The 16,223-nt window shown below is 44.5% G+C and overlaps 1 protein-coding gene across 2 annotated transcripts in view; it reads left to right on the top strand.

Moving 5' to 3' along the window:
- tsnare1 (T-SNARE Domain Containing 1) overlaps window positions 1–16,223 on the top strand; it is a 138,476-nt gene that overhangs the window by 48,605 nt on the left and 73,648 nt on the right. For both annotated transcript variants that reach the window (XM_068570468.1, XM_068570469.1), the window contains 4 exons: window positions 9,800–9,890; window positions 9,997–10,071; window positions 10,255–10,311; window positions 14,947–15,102. In XM_068570468.1, the coding sequence (XP_068426569.1) occupies window positions 9,800–9,890; window positions 9,997–10,071; window positions 10,255–10,311; window positions 14,947–15,102 (379 nt within the window). The remainder of the gene's footprint in view (window positions 1–9,799; window positions 9,891–9,996; window positions 10,072–10,254; window positions 10,312–14,946; window positions 15,103–16,223) is intronic.

Genomic DNA, 16,223 nt, shown 5'->3' with positions numbered 1-16,223 from the left:
GAGCTGCTTGCAATTACCAGATTCAAAGCTGATGACAAAGTGGCCAATCTGAGATGATTGCGTCTGTTTAAAATGCATTTTATCCCACCGTGTTGGCATCCATTCTATTGAACTTTTTGTTTTTATGATCGCCTTGAAAACTTACTGACAATGCTTGGCTGCTTTTGTTTTTAAATGCCCGTTTTCCTTCAGCAGTATTGATGCTGGATGCAAACAACACATCCAGTGTCTCAGACTGATGCAAAAAATTGTTCAAGAAAAACAGCCAGGAGGCTTCCCCCGATTTAAGAATGTATTGGTGACTTTCAGAGTTTTATTTTCAACAGCAGCTTTTCCTTTTGCTACAGTTTTCTATTGTCTTGGGTGACAAAAAGAAGGCGCCATGCAGACTGAAAAAAACACATCAAGGTTTCTTTATGAGGGTCTATTGACTGAGTTGACTGAATAAAGCGAGCAACTGTCAGGTGAGAGTGAGTGGATTCATTTTCAGAGAAAATTGGCACAGAACAGTGGCAATATTCTGTAACCTTCGTAACATAATACTGAAGGAGTGAAGTAAGTGGAGATGCTTCTTCTGGACTGCCCAGTCGCCAAAAGTGTTTTGGTATTGTACATTCCTGCAAACCATAGGTACGTTTAATCCTGACGTTTCTTTTTCTTTCTTTTTTTGCTTTTGGTCCGATAAAATGATGTATAATTATGATTCTAACGAGGGAAAACGTCCACTAGCGGCGGCGGGGTCAAACAAACAGGACTTTCCCTCAGGAGGCTGCTGTTCATATGCTTTGTGAAACCAGTACTTGTCCCTGATGTAATACCTGTTATGTAACGGTGGTACACGTGTTATAGCATTAGGTTAAGTAATTCATCATTTACAATGTTGTTATGTTGTTCCGGTTGTAAGGCTACGATCTTACATTATCACACCAAGACGCTCGTGAATGTCATACTTGACCGAGGCAGCCAATCAAATCAAACAAGAGGCGGGCTTTACTACTTTCCAACTGACTTCCTGTTTGGATGCCGGTGGATGTGTTTGGAACGGACATTGATATAGTTCATCACGATGAACGACACCATTGCTCCCTCCTTCTTAAGAGCTCGATGTCTGCACCTGTTATTTGCATTTGACTCCTGCTCCATAATCATCCTGCTCATCAGCTGTTTCGCCCAACTCGCTTTGTAAAGGAGCGTTTTTTGATGGCTGTGATCGGGCCCTCCCTGTTGTGTGGAGCTGTGAGATCCTTTGCTCCCTGGGGCTGGTTAAAACCTGATGAGCACCTGCACCCCCAAAACTGGGGGCTGAATTCTTCATCAGGAGGTCTTCCTCACTCTTCAAGTCCTCATCCTCCCATAAATTGACACCAGAGCCGCTGATGTGACACTGGTGTATAACAAAAACTGCAGAGCCTGACCTTACAAGAGCATATACGTCTATTTTACATGTTTAGAACACAATTCTATTCAGTGTCGACATAGACATAGTTTCAGTACGTTTCCCTTCCAACCCTTTAATAGCCAGATGTTTTAAAAAGCTACTACATGTAGTCAGACCACATGTGCAGCGATGAGAAGGAAGCGAGACGGCTCACCGGTTAGCTGCTTCCAGGGTTGCATTAATACGGTCATAACACCGGACCTGTTATGAGAACCAATCAGCACCACCCAACCTGCAAAAACATACTTCAATCAACCACCACTATCAATACTAGTGGAGACACTATCAATAACAGTGGAGACACTAACAAAGACAAGCACTTAGAGACAGAGAGATGCATGCCATGTTACTTACAGAGCCACAGGGCCCGTGGGTTGACCCGCTTATCTCTACTATATGTAGTTTGGGTATTTTAGTCATACATCAGGTTAATGTATGCCGGGTCACTTCTGGGCTAGATGTGGCCCGCGGGCCGCCTATTGAATAAGCCGACTGTATATGGTGAAGGAAGAGATTGGGGCCACGGTTGGGGTTAAGGTCTGCCATCTCTCTTGAAGGAGGGAGGATTTGTGCAGAATCAGAACCACCTCAGGGCCAAACCTTCCCAACCGACATTTGCTCATGAGATTTCGACGTGAGCCGATGACAGTGAAGCGAATGCACCTCAGATTTGTAATAAAAGCATGTCTTGTTTGGAGCTTTGATTAAAAACGGCAGTCCTCCATCTTCTCGCCCGTCCATAGACAAAAACAAATTCTATTTAAAATAAAAAAAGTTGAATCTCACGGTTAATAGAATTTGACCCGCCCCTGTAATCGTGGAAATGCACACGACAAAAAAAAGTCTAAGTAGATTAATGGCCGACACCCCCTGAGTGTCATTGTCTTTGTTAGCGCATTAGGCATTCACTGGCGTTCCGGCTGTCACATGCCAGAGGACACGGCAGTGTTTGGAGGAGAGCGCCCCCGACAGCACGTACAGAAACATCACAAAGCATCACGGACTCTACGGCAAGGAGGACACGAACTAAAGTACAACAAGAGGAAATGAAACATATTCTGTGGCAAATGATGTCTTTACTTTCAATTGTTCAGGTATTACCAGTGTTGAACAGTAGAAAATGACTTTACCTAAATAAATGTTCATCACTTGAGTATGTTCATGTTCTCCTACTTTCTCCCCAGGGGAGTGTGGTACTTTTTTACTCAATAATCTTATTAATTGTCTTTGAAATCTTCTATTCTATTCCATTATCTGAACCGTTTATCCCGTTTAGGGTCGCAGGGCACTGGAGCCGATCCCAGCTGTCATTGGGTGAAGGCAGGGTTCACCTGGACATTTGTCCAGTTTACCTCAGGGATCATATAGAGAGAGACAACCATTCACGCTCACATTCACACCTACGGGCAATTTAGAGTCCAATTAACCTGAGCTGCATGTTTTTGGACAGTGAGAGGAAGCCGGAGAACCCGGAGAGATCCCACGCTGACACAAAAATACATACTCCACACAGAAAGGACCGCCCTGAACGGGATCCGTACCTGGACGCCTCCTGCTGTGAGGTGACAGTGTTCGCCCAGACATAGTTCAGACATTTATGGAGAAGAATTAATCGGCATACCACGTTCACCCAGTCAGCCGGTTTGTCCAATATGTTGGTGTGTGACCAAGAACATGGACTACTCATGACGCTCCCATGTGTCTCAGCTGTGGTTTGTGTTTTCTGGTAAGTAGCAAAGGCTAGCATGCTAATGCCCAGCATGGTAAACAAACAAAATGCTAATGCGTGCTGAGGAGAGCATCAAATAGAACAGCCTCACAGACGAACCACGACGGTTTCAGACAACAATATTGTCTCGCTGTCAGAGAATAAACAGAACGCATTGACAAAACCCTATTTTCTAAATTAAAAATGAAATAGGTTAACTGGAATATTCATAACACACCGATATCACGGGCCGGCAGGAACGCGCACAGCTGCAGGGTCCTAATCGACGTTTCCCACACGTTCACCGCCGCGACACTCCAGACCTCGGAGTCTCTGAACCGATAATTCCCGTTCTGCGTAATCGCCGGCAACTATTTAAGCGTTCCCTACCAAGCAGAGGAATCAACGTTCCTCACTGGGCACACGCACCAAACGGGGAGAAATGTCACAGCCATCTTTTTCAGACTCGCATCATCACTGCGTGGAACGCACCTTTCCACCTCGTCCTCCTCCACTCTTACACAACAAGCGGGCCGGCATCACTCTGCCTTCTCAAACCCACGTGAAAGCACCACTTTTCATACCGGCGCTGCGTATGTGTGAACCGGCAGTAGGTGTATATTCTGTTGGAGATGCACATTTAAATGTCAGATGGATTTCATAACTGCAGCTGTGCGTGTGCCCGTGTGGGTATAACTTTACAGCGTCTGTGATCTGGGAACTGAACTCCCCTTCCCGGGTGCTCTGAGTGGAAGGCTCTCGATGAGCACCTGAAATGCATCCGCATAAATGTAGATAGGAAAATGTCAAGTGTGTTTTGGATCACCGCTCGTGTCGTCAGCATGTCAGGCACATTAGGACATTTTATTTGGAAGTGGGAGAGAGTCTGGGCATCTGGGGAAAGAGAGGAAGCAATTGACATGCAGCAAATAGTCAAACCGGGTGATGTAAGACGCACCCAAAACCAGTTGCCACAAAAGGAAAGTGCTAAATGTTAAAGGTATCCCATATTAATGTCTCTCACTTAAATACATGTATTCCTAAGGCAACACTTGGATGCTGAATGCATTTCCTTCCTCGTGAAACCAGCCCATCCTTTGATGGAAGACTCTTCCGCTGAGCCACCGCCGGCCCACGCTTGAAGAATGTCCCGTTATTTGGTATCATCTTTAAAATGCTTGTTTATGGGTATTTTTTCAACCCCAATAATAACGCTCCCCTTGTCCCCTGAGACGGTAACGAGACCAGACAGGAAGTCAAGGCGCCGTGTTCGTCCGCGTCACACGCACCTTGTCACTGTAAGCATTTACAGCTGGGATCCGACTCGACAATGTTGTTGTCTTTTTAGATGATCAGAGCTGATATCAGCTGGTCTGATCTTGGCAGTACCAGTTGTCTGTCTCAGGTGTGTCTAACAGAACAGATGGGCTTGAGTCATTCTCAATATAGCTGCCTACACAGGCGGCATAAGGATTGATGCTTCAAACTCGTACGCACAACCCACAGCTTTTGTTACTCCGCATTCCTCTTTTGAAGGAACCTTGAGGCAAGGCCAAACCTCTATGATGGCCTTTCACTTATACCAGCCGTTAGCTGGCAACTAACAAGATACAGCATTGGAATAATAACAGTAAACTTCTCAAGAGGCGCATTTCTTCTCTTCCGGAGAGGCTAAAGCTGTTACAACTGCTTGTAGGTGGTTGAATCGCCTTGGAACCCCCTCTATACCTTTCAGGCTGTGGCCACCCATTTCTGTACTTTTACAACATTTACAACTCAAACTTTACTCTGAGTCGTGATTGGCTGGTTGTATGGAGGTGAGGAGCCATAGTTTAAACTCTCCCAGCTCTTTTTTACTCCAGGTTTGTCTTGCTTGTCCAACAATTTGAAACACTACGATATCCTTCCAAAGGCATGCCTTTTCTAAAAAAAGTGCGCCATGTCCCCATATTTAACCATCGGCACATCTCCGTCCTCTATACGACATCTCTCCACGTTCCTGTGCGACCACTCAGCTCAGAACAGTTACTTTTGCTCTCATGACACATCATATAAACTATTTCCTGGAATAACCAAGGCCTAACCACTCTCACAGCTCCAGATCTCACAACAAGCGCAACATTTCAGATCAGTCTACTGAACGCATAGAGTCTCTTTTCCAGTGCACACACCCCACAAACATCTGGCTTTTGTCTACAGTGGAAAAGGTTACTCATCACTCAGTTCTGGGACAAATGACTCTGCAGTAGTCGTGGGTATTTATGGCCTCCAGCTCCAACCGGCAGTGAAACATTACACGCTAACATGCGCCACTTTTTTGGCGGGATGCAACGTGACACGTGTTGAAGTAAATTGAATAAATACAATCAACAGGGATTTGGACAGCCATCATAATTCATCAAGATACAAAACACTCTCTTCAAAGCCCCCAGACTCCAGTCAGGCAACTTGTTCATCATCAAAACACACTTATTTCAAACCGGACAGAAAACTGAATAAACCCGAGCTCAGTAAAAGTGCTGCTCGATCCTCTAAAGCCCTCAAACTATGATTGCTGTCAGAGAAATGCACCCCAACAGCCCCCATCCTTAGTCACACCTCCCCCTGCAGCCAGCTGCTATCAGACTCCTCAGTTCTCCTTCACCGGGGCCAGCCAGACCTCAAAGGAATATCAAACGCCGAGCAGGCAGGAGAAACACACAACAGAGGTGACTGATTGAAATTCACAGTGTGAGCAATTCCAATCTTTTGCATGCTGTTTCTGGCCGCCTGGCTTTCGAGCTTGTTGTGGGGGAAGAGTGTGACTAGCAGATGTATCACCGTGCATCTATATCGTAGAGGTCTTCTTGGGGGTCCTCAGCGGTGGGCGAGCTCTGATTGTTTGGTATCAGCGTATCAGTGGCGGGCAGGGCTTCCACTGACTCACGGATGATCCATTAGGGTTCATCAGCACTGAAGCACAGTTCACGTTGTATTTTTAGCGAGTTTGAAAGGACACCCGTTCACTTGCCTCTTCCTCTACCGGTCAAATGAATAGAGCTTTCCATCGGTTGTGGAAAGTTGCCCTTAAATGAGTCAGTTAAAAGTCACTCTCCAAGAAATCCTTTAAGTCTGGTTGGTATGCAGAATATGACCTCCTATAAGTGGCAAGCCTACATTTTCATAACTGAAGGGTGAGTGGGAGTCTGTCATTGGCGAGGGCAACTCTGCCAATGTCATGTGGTAGATTGTTTGACGCATTTAATGTGTTCCGAAAAAGGAAACTCGCCATATGTTTCACACTGAGCTTTATTTGTCATTCCTCCAGCTCCCTCATGCAGAGCGCCAGCCTCCCAGTCTGTGCTCTGCTGTGTAATTTCTGTGGCTAACATGATGGAGCATTAGCTGAGTGCGATTTCAAAATAATCTGTTATGAAGACACGTGATGCGTCACCGTTTAGCTCGGCAGCTAAACGGTGACTCATGTGAGGTTCAGGCGGAGGTTTAGCGCTTGTTAATCTTTATGCTGTGTGTGTGTGTGTGTGTGTGTGTGTGTGTGACAATGTTGAGTCTGATGTGACCGTCTACACATTCCTCATCATAAAGCATATGCACTGTAAACGCTGAGGCAAATCCATACAGCATGTAGAGTGCTTAGCCTAAGACATGTAAGTATAATGGAACAGTTTCATTTTATCGATTTACTCTGACAGTACTCCATTCTGTTGAATATTCGATTTATATTATCATACTAACTGATCTCAAGCATATACTGATTCATTATCTTTTTACAGCCGCGATACAGGTCGCCATTCTGCCGGCGTGAAGTCTTCAACCCTGATTAGATTATAAGTGTAAAACTTCCCCGCGCAGAAGACTCTGCCTGTCTGTTATGACTTTGGCCGCGGAGAGACACTGGCTGCGGTCCAATTTCATTATTTCCTTACAGTACATTTTTATTTCCAGCAGCAACATTAACTTCTCGCCCGTCTACTTCCCTGACTCGTCAACTCTCTGACCCCGCTCCGCTCAGACAGGATGGGAGATGTTTGTCAGTTTTTTTTCCCGGCGTGACACTTTGGCTTTTTTTTCCCCCCAACAGACACTGAATTATAGTTACATGCCCCCTTCTAGCCCCAGTGCACTGTGGTCCGTCTGCTCCTCCGGCCACCAGCTACACGCAGATCAATATTTGAGGAGGCTCGGCAGCAGCAGAGGTGTGTTTGTGCCGCTGCCTATCTCTGTGGGGCAGCCCGTTATGGTGTCAAGTCTGGAGGATTGGAGTTGGCCTTTGGGGGGGAAGCGAGGCCGCAGAGTGGGAGGAAGGTTGTAAGCAGGATGGCCTGCCAGCGTAGATATTTAATAACTGTCTTAACCCGGACTTCCAGCGGACGTGGTGAAGAGTTGTGAATATGGCTGAACCTTCAACCTCTCACCCGGAGAAGCTTCCCAGTGAAAACAGGATGGTAGGGAGAGGATTTGGGTTGTTACACTGCTCAACTCCATCAGACGGCTGGTAATGCTCTGTCACTCCGCAGGGCAAATGCAATCTCAACCCCTATATACCTGAGAGCAGGCTGGCTCAGAGAGTCCCGCCATGGGTTGTTCCTTTCTGGTTGTTGTTGGGTTTCTTCAGATGAAGTGTGTAAATTGCTTTTTTTTTTTTTGGAAGAGCAGCTTTTCCACTGCTTTCCTAAAATTCACAAAGATACACAGAGTGCCCATCGTTAACACTCAGGGGTGTAAACTCACTACTCTCGATTAAAGCGTTCAAGCTTGAAAGAAACTAACATTTCTTTGGAAATGCACAGTATTGTTTTCAGGTCGGCTGATCAATGCTGTTGGAAAGTTCAGCTCTTGTCGGCGTGTAGATGTGCAGTAATGCAGCTGCTGTGGTGGTGCCGAATTTAGATGCTAAATTGCCCAATCAGGTCTTTAAATGTTCTCAATTGTCCTAAAAGTAGCCAGAGTTTTCCATTTCAGCGAGGAGAGGTTTTGTTTCTTCGTCCTCTGGATTCTTAAAATTGTACAAATATGCTCCCTGAGCTGATTTTTCTGACTTGACTTGATGTCCCACCTTGTTAATATTTGCTTCTTATAAGTCTCCCATTGCTTTAGGCTTTGTTACAATGTCTATCTTGTAATTGATGCTAATAGTATTCTGTGACAATATTGTATTTTATTGTTCAAGCTTCTATTGATATCTTTCAGTTATGCCTTTCGATAGCAATTGTATGCATTATCGTACTCTCAGTTTGGTATTTTCATTATTTCGATATTTCTTGACCTGTGGCTCCATACAATCCTTAAAAAAGTGTGAGAAACTAAAACACCATGAACAAAACATTTTAATAATATTATCTTAATAAAAACAACGTAGCAGAGTTAACATCTCCCAGCCTCCGTCCTTCATCATCCTCCTCTTCACATTTAACCAACAACGCTTGATTCTTCCAAAATGAAAGATTACGATGAATAAATCTCTTTTTAATCTCTACTTCATCGTCCATGTATTGTTTTCAATAAAAGGAGAGAAGAAAGGGGAGTTGAAGGGGAGAAATGAGAGAGAAGAGGAAGACATCAAATAGGCTTTTATATTTGACTTTTTATATCAGAAGAGAAGAAACAACGTTCCTTTCAATCCCTTTTCTTCTATGTTTATCCTGACGTAACATACAGTTTAGAGGGGAAAAACTGAAATAAATAGTTATCATATATATATATATATATTCAGTACGATGACCATTCTGCTGCTGGTCTGAACCTCAGCAGAGCGTCTTCACCATGCTTACATGCCTACACACATGCGTCATGCCTACATGCATACATGTCTATAAGCCTCTAAGCCTAAATGCCTCCACATGCCTACATGCCTACACATGCCTACATGCCTCTGAGCCTAAACGCCTACATGCCTCCATTCATTGAGCTGCTGCCAAGTCAACAGTTAACCCACATTAACATATATATACGTATGTATTCGCTGTGGCTCCATCGCTCGGTGGCGGCGCTCTCCGTGTACGTGCAGTGGCGTGTACGTGCAGTGGCGTGTACGTGCAGTGGCGTGTACGTGCAGTGGCGTGTCAGCGCGTCGCCTGTTGGCACCCGGGCGATCAGAGCGAGCGGCTCTCTCAGAGACGCTCCATGTTCTGATGTTGCTCCATGCGGTCAGGGAGAGGCGCTCCACCACAGTTCCAATGGATTTAGCAATTTCACACCTGTTAGGCTCAAATGACTTCCTGGCAACATACAACACATTTTCTCAGACGGAGAAGGAGGTTATAACCTGAGGGGACAATGAAATAAATAAATAAACATGTTCGCACAACAAGGAAGGGCTTGTGCATTTCAATGTGCTATTCATGGCATGGTTACGAAATGAAATACTTTACTTTATTAAGATCATTATTCATGATCGAAGTATTATTGTTATTATTATTAAAGGGTATATATAACCTCATATGTTCAGTTTGATCTACTCCTGAAGAACATAATGTATATAATTGGTTTATTTAGAATGTTCTGGATATGTTTACTGTTTATTTTATTGGAAATTCTTGTTTTGTTTTCTTATTAGTTGTTACATGTAAAAAAATCAAATTGAACAAATTCTCTCTCTCTCTCTCTCTCTCTCTCTCTCTCTCTCTCTCTCTCTCTCTCTCTCTCCTCCCCAGACACTCATTGCAGCAGCAAACCAACAAAGTCATCACCAGCACAAGCCAACTCATCAAACAGCTCTCTGATATAATCAGTGGCTCTTCACGGGTATCTCATGCTCCTCTTCCTCCCTCGTTCGCTGTCATTTTGATGAATAAACAGTGGATTAAACCACATCAGAGCTAATTACGGCTAATCTTGTTTCGTTGCACAGCAAGACCGTCTGCACCTGACCAGACTAAAGACCGAGCTCTCAGAGTCCGTGCAGCGCTATGGGGATCTGCAGAAGGTAGATCCACATGAATCTGCTTATATCCTTATGAACAGGTGGTAAATAGATGGAGACGCTCCACTGGCAGAGCGCTCTTCATATCTTAATACTTGTGTTCCACATACAGGCGGAATAAACACTTGATGAGGATCAAACTAAAGATTCTTCTTGACTCTGTCTTTTCATTTGCTCCACTTTCAGAAAATTGCAGAGCGTTCAAGGGCCTTGCTCCCCCCAGCACAGAAAGACAAGAAGAAGGTGAGCGGAGGAAAACCTGCCCTTGTGTTTCACTGCCATTCATAAAAGAGCAGCGTGATAAGATGGCATTTCTCTGCTCGATTGCATCCTCACGAGGGCTCCTTTGAAGCCCGGTCAGGTCTCATCCACTCTGTTGTGTTACAGTGGACTCCATTCATCACACCAGCCCTGGTGCTCTGTGTTTTTTCATCACAATCTAAATTGGGTACTGTGAGTGCTTGGAGACAGACAACCTGCACATGTTTAAGTACACATTGATTACCTCTCAAAGAAAAAAGAAGCAAAGGAAACAGTGATACTTTCACTGCAGCACAATCGACAGTAGAATGTTATTGCAAACCAGCCACCAGAATAAAATGTTTTCATTTTACGTGTCTGCAAAACATACTGCTGTTTCTGAACCCCAGAAATATGTTTCAAGACCTATAAGCACTTCTGCATATGTAAATGTTTTAGTGTTTTAGCGCTCATGGTGGTGTTGTTGTTTCAAGACTGCGTTGTAAATTAGGTTTAGGTTTAAGATAGACTAGTTGGTTTAGAAAAAAGATAAAGTTTTGAGTTGAACTAACTCAAACTACTACACTACTGTGCTCTCCCGACACATCACAGATAACACTGCTGGGTCAGCACTTTTAAGCTTTTGCACTGTGACTTTTAGAAATAAAGTAGTTTGGTTTGGGCAACAACATCATTTATTAAAGTTGAGGTTAAAGAGCGTGGTTCACCTGGAGACTAAGCACAGGACTCATTGTTAACATTACAACTGTTCTTTGAAGCTACACTCCCTGATTGTGTGACTTTGTAGTGTTCTCCAAATCCCGATAGTTTCTCTCATGTGACTGTTGACTTTTTCCAGTCAAAGGATTGTCCACTTACATTTGGTCATTTGTTTTGTCGGATGGGTATTTTTCAGGTGGAAAAGCAGCATTTTAGATGGATTGATGGGAATTAGATTAAAATGAGTGACTGCTCTCCCAGCGACATGGTGAGCAGTGGGGACAAACCAAGTCCAGGGACTTCAATACTTTCAATAATTTCAATGTGATTATGCAGAAGGCAGAACATTCAGTTTCAGCATCGTCAGACCGCTGATCCCTTTGGCCACTGAATGATCTGCGTGGGCGAAAGAGCAGCGTGACTGGGAGCCTGCACGGAAATTAACATTTCTGTCGGCTCATAACTGATGATTAATTCTCGTGATTGATTTTGTTTCTGCACAGTTGTTTGGTAAACTATTACGGAAGAGAAGCAGTGGTCATGGAAGCTCAACGCATTGCAACACAATGGAATAAATCCAAAGCAAATGAAGATTAGAACAGTATTTTCAATTGTAATGATGTTTTACTAAATCACTGGTGTACAATTTATTACATAAAATACTTCCTACTGAAAAGAAATTCTGTAATTTTTGTAAGTGTGTATTCATTTCCAGGTTTTGTTTTAGACCCGATGTTGATTTATGCATAAAAGAAAGACCCGAGGTCCTTTCACACGGTGAGCCATGCAGCTAGTTAATGAAACACTTCAGTGGGATCGGTTGATGTGCACATTACTATGTGTCTGGTGTGTTCACACTGAACCGGCGCAAATTTGACACGCAAGTAGATTACATGCAAAGTCAATGCACAGATGTGCTTAGTTGCGAAAAAGCTATTTTTTTGTCGCAGTTGACATTTTTTAACTCTGGCAAAAAGAAATCGGTTGACGTGAAGCTCCGCCCCTTCCACATAACGGCCGTCATTCAGACGCCGTTGTGGGATTAAGGATAATATTATAAACCCAGACACCATAGAGTTGATGTTTCCACGTGTGTGGAATTTACACAACAAGTATAAAGCAGTATTAGTGGTTATTTACATGGTGGATGGCACAAACAGCAACTGTTTCTACGGAGATAAGCCAGACGCAGTTCCTGGAGGAGTCGGTGAAATTCACGAGCTGTGTGCGGCTACGGATGCCGTTTGATGTTGCGACGCTTTTTTTGGGACTTCCCCGACAAGTATTACGCAGAACTAGTGGTTATTTCTTTCATGGTCGATAGCGGATATGATAGCTCTTTTGACGGAGATAAGCGACAGAGATAAGCCACGCCCCCTTTGACGAGGCGTGAATGTTTGCTGTGTGAAGACGGCTTTTATTGTCGAGCGAGTAAACTGACGCGCTAAATGTTTTGGTGTGAACGCAGCGTAAGTCCAGCGCTTTCCCCCCTGTTTCCAGTCTTCATGCTAAGCTAAGTTAGCCAGCTGCTGCCTGTAGCTTCATATTTAGCATGAGAGCGGTATCAATCTTCCAAATCGAACTCTTGGCAAGAGTAAGCTTTCTTTCACGAAATGTCAACCTTCCATGTTATAAATAGTGACGCATGAACCAAGTGTGATCAGCTGTTTCACTACAGAAAGCTCTGAGTTCAGTGCAGCAACAGAACAGGACGTCTGTGTCTCACTCGACAGGACCTCAGTGGGGCGGAGGTTTGAACTCGCTTTGATTGAAGGAGCCATCTTGTACAGCACCTTACAGCTGAGCTGAATAGAAAAATCATTTACAGCTTCAACTGGTTGGACAGAAACACTTCTGAAGAACCACTTTGCTTCCAAAGAGCCTCTAAAAATCCATCTTTTTTTCTTTTCTGTTTCCAGAGGAGAGAGTTATATGTATTGAGGTTTTATGTCCCTCTGAAGACATATTATCAAGGTCTCTTATTGCTCGAGGTAAAAGGATTGGGGGCGACGAGCATTAAATAAATCTGACTTCCCTCACGGCATCGCAGAAAGTTCACTAATCAGTGAGTACATTGTGAGAACAAATTGGTCAAACTACAGCTTCATGCAGCAGCAGCAGTGGCAGTAGGAGTGTTTTCTGCTGTGGGAACAACCGGTGAGAGGCGTCCAGACATCCGATGCACACACACACAGTATGCACTTTGGACACGCATTTTGCAGATCAATGGAAATGTTATCGACCGATTTCCACTCACGTCTCGGAGTCCACGTCATCGGGGTTTCGACTGGAATCGACAGACACTGCCAACCGTGCACATGAACTCCTGCATTAAGTTGTCCGAACGATTGTCTTGAGACTCTCCCACATCTGTGTGATGAGCTGATATATTCTGGAGCGCTAGCTGTGCGGCGAGCTCGCGGAGGAGTGAGTGCGACGTTAGCCGGGTTTGTTGTGGAGGGTTGTGAGTCAGCTGGCGGCCAGCAGACATGACGGCGTGCCTGAGCCTGCGCACCGACCCCTCTACCATGAACTAAGCTGTGCAGTCTGCCATCCAAAGGTGGAGGTACATACTAGCGACGCAAACAAGAAGCGTTTTTCTTTGGCTACAGGTTCGGACGTGTGACAACAAGTGCACATGTACCGAGTGTATAGACGCTCATGCATTTCTCTGCATGAAGCCAAAATCCACTGGTGAAATATCAGTAACTGGCAATTAAACAATTAACGTTCCAACGGCATTGAAATAGTTGGTACATTTGATAGAAAGGAACAGGAACCTCAGAACTTGAAGAACAGCGGCATCTGCACCAAGAGGTTCATGGTCAATTTAGTCCGGGACTACGTTTCATGGAAGTTGATTAATAGAAATAAATCTTTTTTTTTCCACTGCGGCATGAACATGATCTTCTCTTATGATATTTACTGGTGTACACTTGAGGAATGAATGAAATGCCAAAGAGAACAATAGAGCTAAGAGAGTCTGTCTCTCTGAGTGAACCATCTATTGAATGTTTGACGGTTGTTTGGTTTTGCTTGAGAATGTAAGTCAAACAAGCCGAGAGAACGTTTGTATTTGTCTCTTCCAGCTGTCTCTCTCCTGTACTGCTCGCTCTCTCTCTCTCTCTCATTTAAAATGCTGAAGCTTAGTTTCATCTATGAAAATGCATCAACAATGATTTGTATGCAACATCTTAAACGGCCACGTTCCAGTACACAGCTGTCCAATACACAGTATTCCCTTCAAATAGTATACAGTAAAAAAAGAAAATACTGAAGCCAAGTAGCTCAAGGTATCCTGCAGCAGTACTACAGTCATGAAGTTATACATGTACTTCATCATGATACTACATTATATTAAAGGGAAAAGAAAACTGACAGAAAATGAGTCGCCAAAAAAACGCCAAAGAAAACTGCCTCTCAGCCAGTTGTATATGTTACAACATTAGATAGATAGATGGATAGAAAACTGTATTAATCCCCAGTGGGGAAACTCATTTTATCACCAACGATAACAACAGACTCATATAGACAACAACAGACACGGTTCATAGTGCACAACAGACAAAAAACACATTACAAGAACAAACACCAGAAAATGCTGACGCTACATTTACATCTAAAAACCACCACTGAAGGTGTTCAATTAGTGTTAATGACTTTTTAACAGAATCCAGTGCATTGCTACCAGAGGCCTGAACACGTGTCCTGGATCCCATCTGACCCAGGACACGTGTCCCGACCCTGGGACTTGACACCCAGCCTGGTCCTGCTCGTCCTGCAGGTCTCCGGTCTGTGTGTCGATGAAATTCAAAGTACTCTCCTTTTAAATATTTAACATCCAAACTATTCAAACCAGCGAAGAGGGAAACTTGCGACAGTATGTAATCTGATTGCATCTGTCTTTGTGTCCCGCAGAGTCCTCAGACCCCGTTCACTGAGCAGATGGAGGAGGGGCCACTGTTTGGAGAGGCCGTCGGCACAGAGGAGCTGGCTCAGGCGTTCCTGTCCGAGATCAGCGAGGAGGACGTGGAGGTGCTCCGCCAGAGAGAGGAGGCCCTGCTGCAGATAGAAGTAAGAGCACTGACATCCCTTTCAGCTCTCTAGCTTGATCTATGTATACACCTGAAGTCATCATTCACCGAGATCACACGGCTGTCAGGCACAAACCCCTCAGTGTAACAACTCTGGTGTCCTGTCTGTAGCCAATGAGAGGCTTCACAGGAGCAGCTGGGGAATAGGAGCCTCGCTTCAAGGCATCTTCTGTGCTTGCACCACACGCCTAACAAACTGTAAAGGCCTGAACGGTTGCCACCGTCTGTACTGATTGTGCTGGACTCATAATGATCATGATGAGGGGCAATGGACCCCGAGGCGGAGACACTTCCACGTTAGATGTTCATGCTGGAGAGGAAGAAAGGCTGTCTCGCTCTGTCACAGCGAGTATGTCCAGAACAGTGGACACCACCACAGACAAAGTTATAAGAAACCACGAAAGGAATCCTGTGACGCAGGTCAAACGTTACAACTTCCATAAAGCCTCCCTGACTGACTGCAACCTCCTTTGCCACCGATATCGATATGTTGCCGCACTGTTGCACTGGGTGACACGTTACTTCATCACCATGGACACACACATTGTAGTTTATATTAACTCTATCCCACATACACCGTCCTGCCATCTGAAATACTCCCTGGAGCATCAAAGGTGTTTCAATTCGCCGCCGAAAATAGTCCTCAACAAATGGACTTTCATCTCTTGTCATAGTCATGTTTGTGAACAACTCCAGTGACCAGCTGTGTCAGGATGGTACCAAGTCTGCAGTTGGAGCCAGAGACGGGGAGGTCAGAAAGTATGAAAAGATGGATTATCATACTGGTTGGTAAATGGTAAATTGACTATCTTTCACACTGCATGTCATCATTCACCCATTCACCTCCATTCACCCACTGATGACTGGGGCTGGCATGCAAGGTGCCACCTGCCCATCAGGACTAGCTAACACTCACACACCACAGACACAACATACGGCAGCATTTTGTCTTGCCCAAGGACACATCGACATTGGCCAACGGCGCCAGGGATCAGGACGACCCCGCTCCACCGCTGAGCTCAGTCATGGTTCATATCCAACAATGTTTTCTTTCTGTTTATTTTAGAATTTTGAACCGCTTCATATATATATATATATATA

This window comes from Clinocottus analis, unplaced genomic scaffold, assembly GCF_023055335.1.
Source record: "Clinocottus analis isolate CAN_PGR_092001 unplaced genomic scaffold, fCliAna1.0.p SCAF_9, whole genome shotgun sequence".
In the NCBI taxonomy this organism is placed as follows: Eukaryota; Metazoa; Chordata; class Actinopteri; order Perciformes; family Cottidae; genus Clinocottus; species Clinocottus analis.
This window is presented reverse-complemented; position numbering and strand designations above follow the sequence as displayed.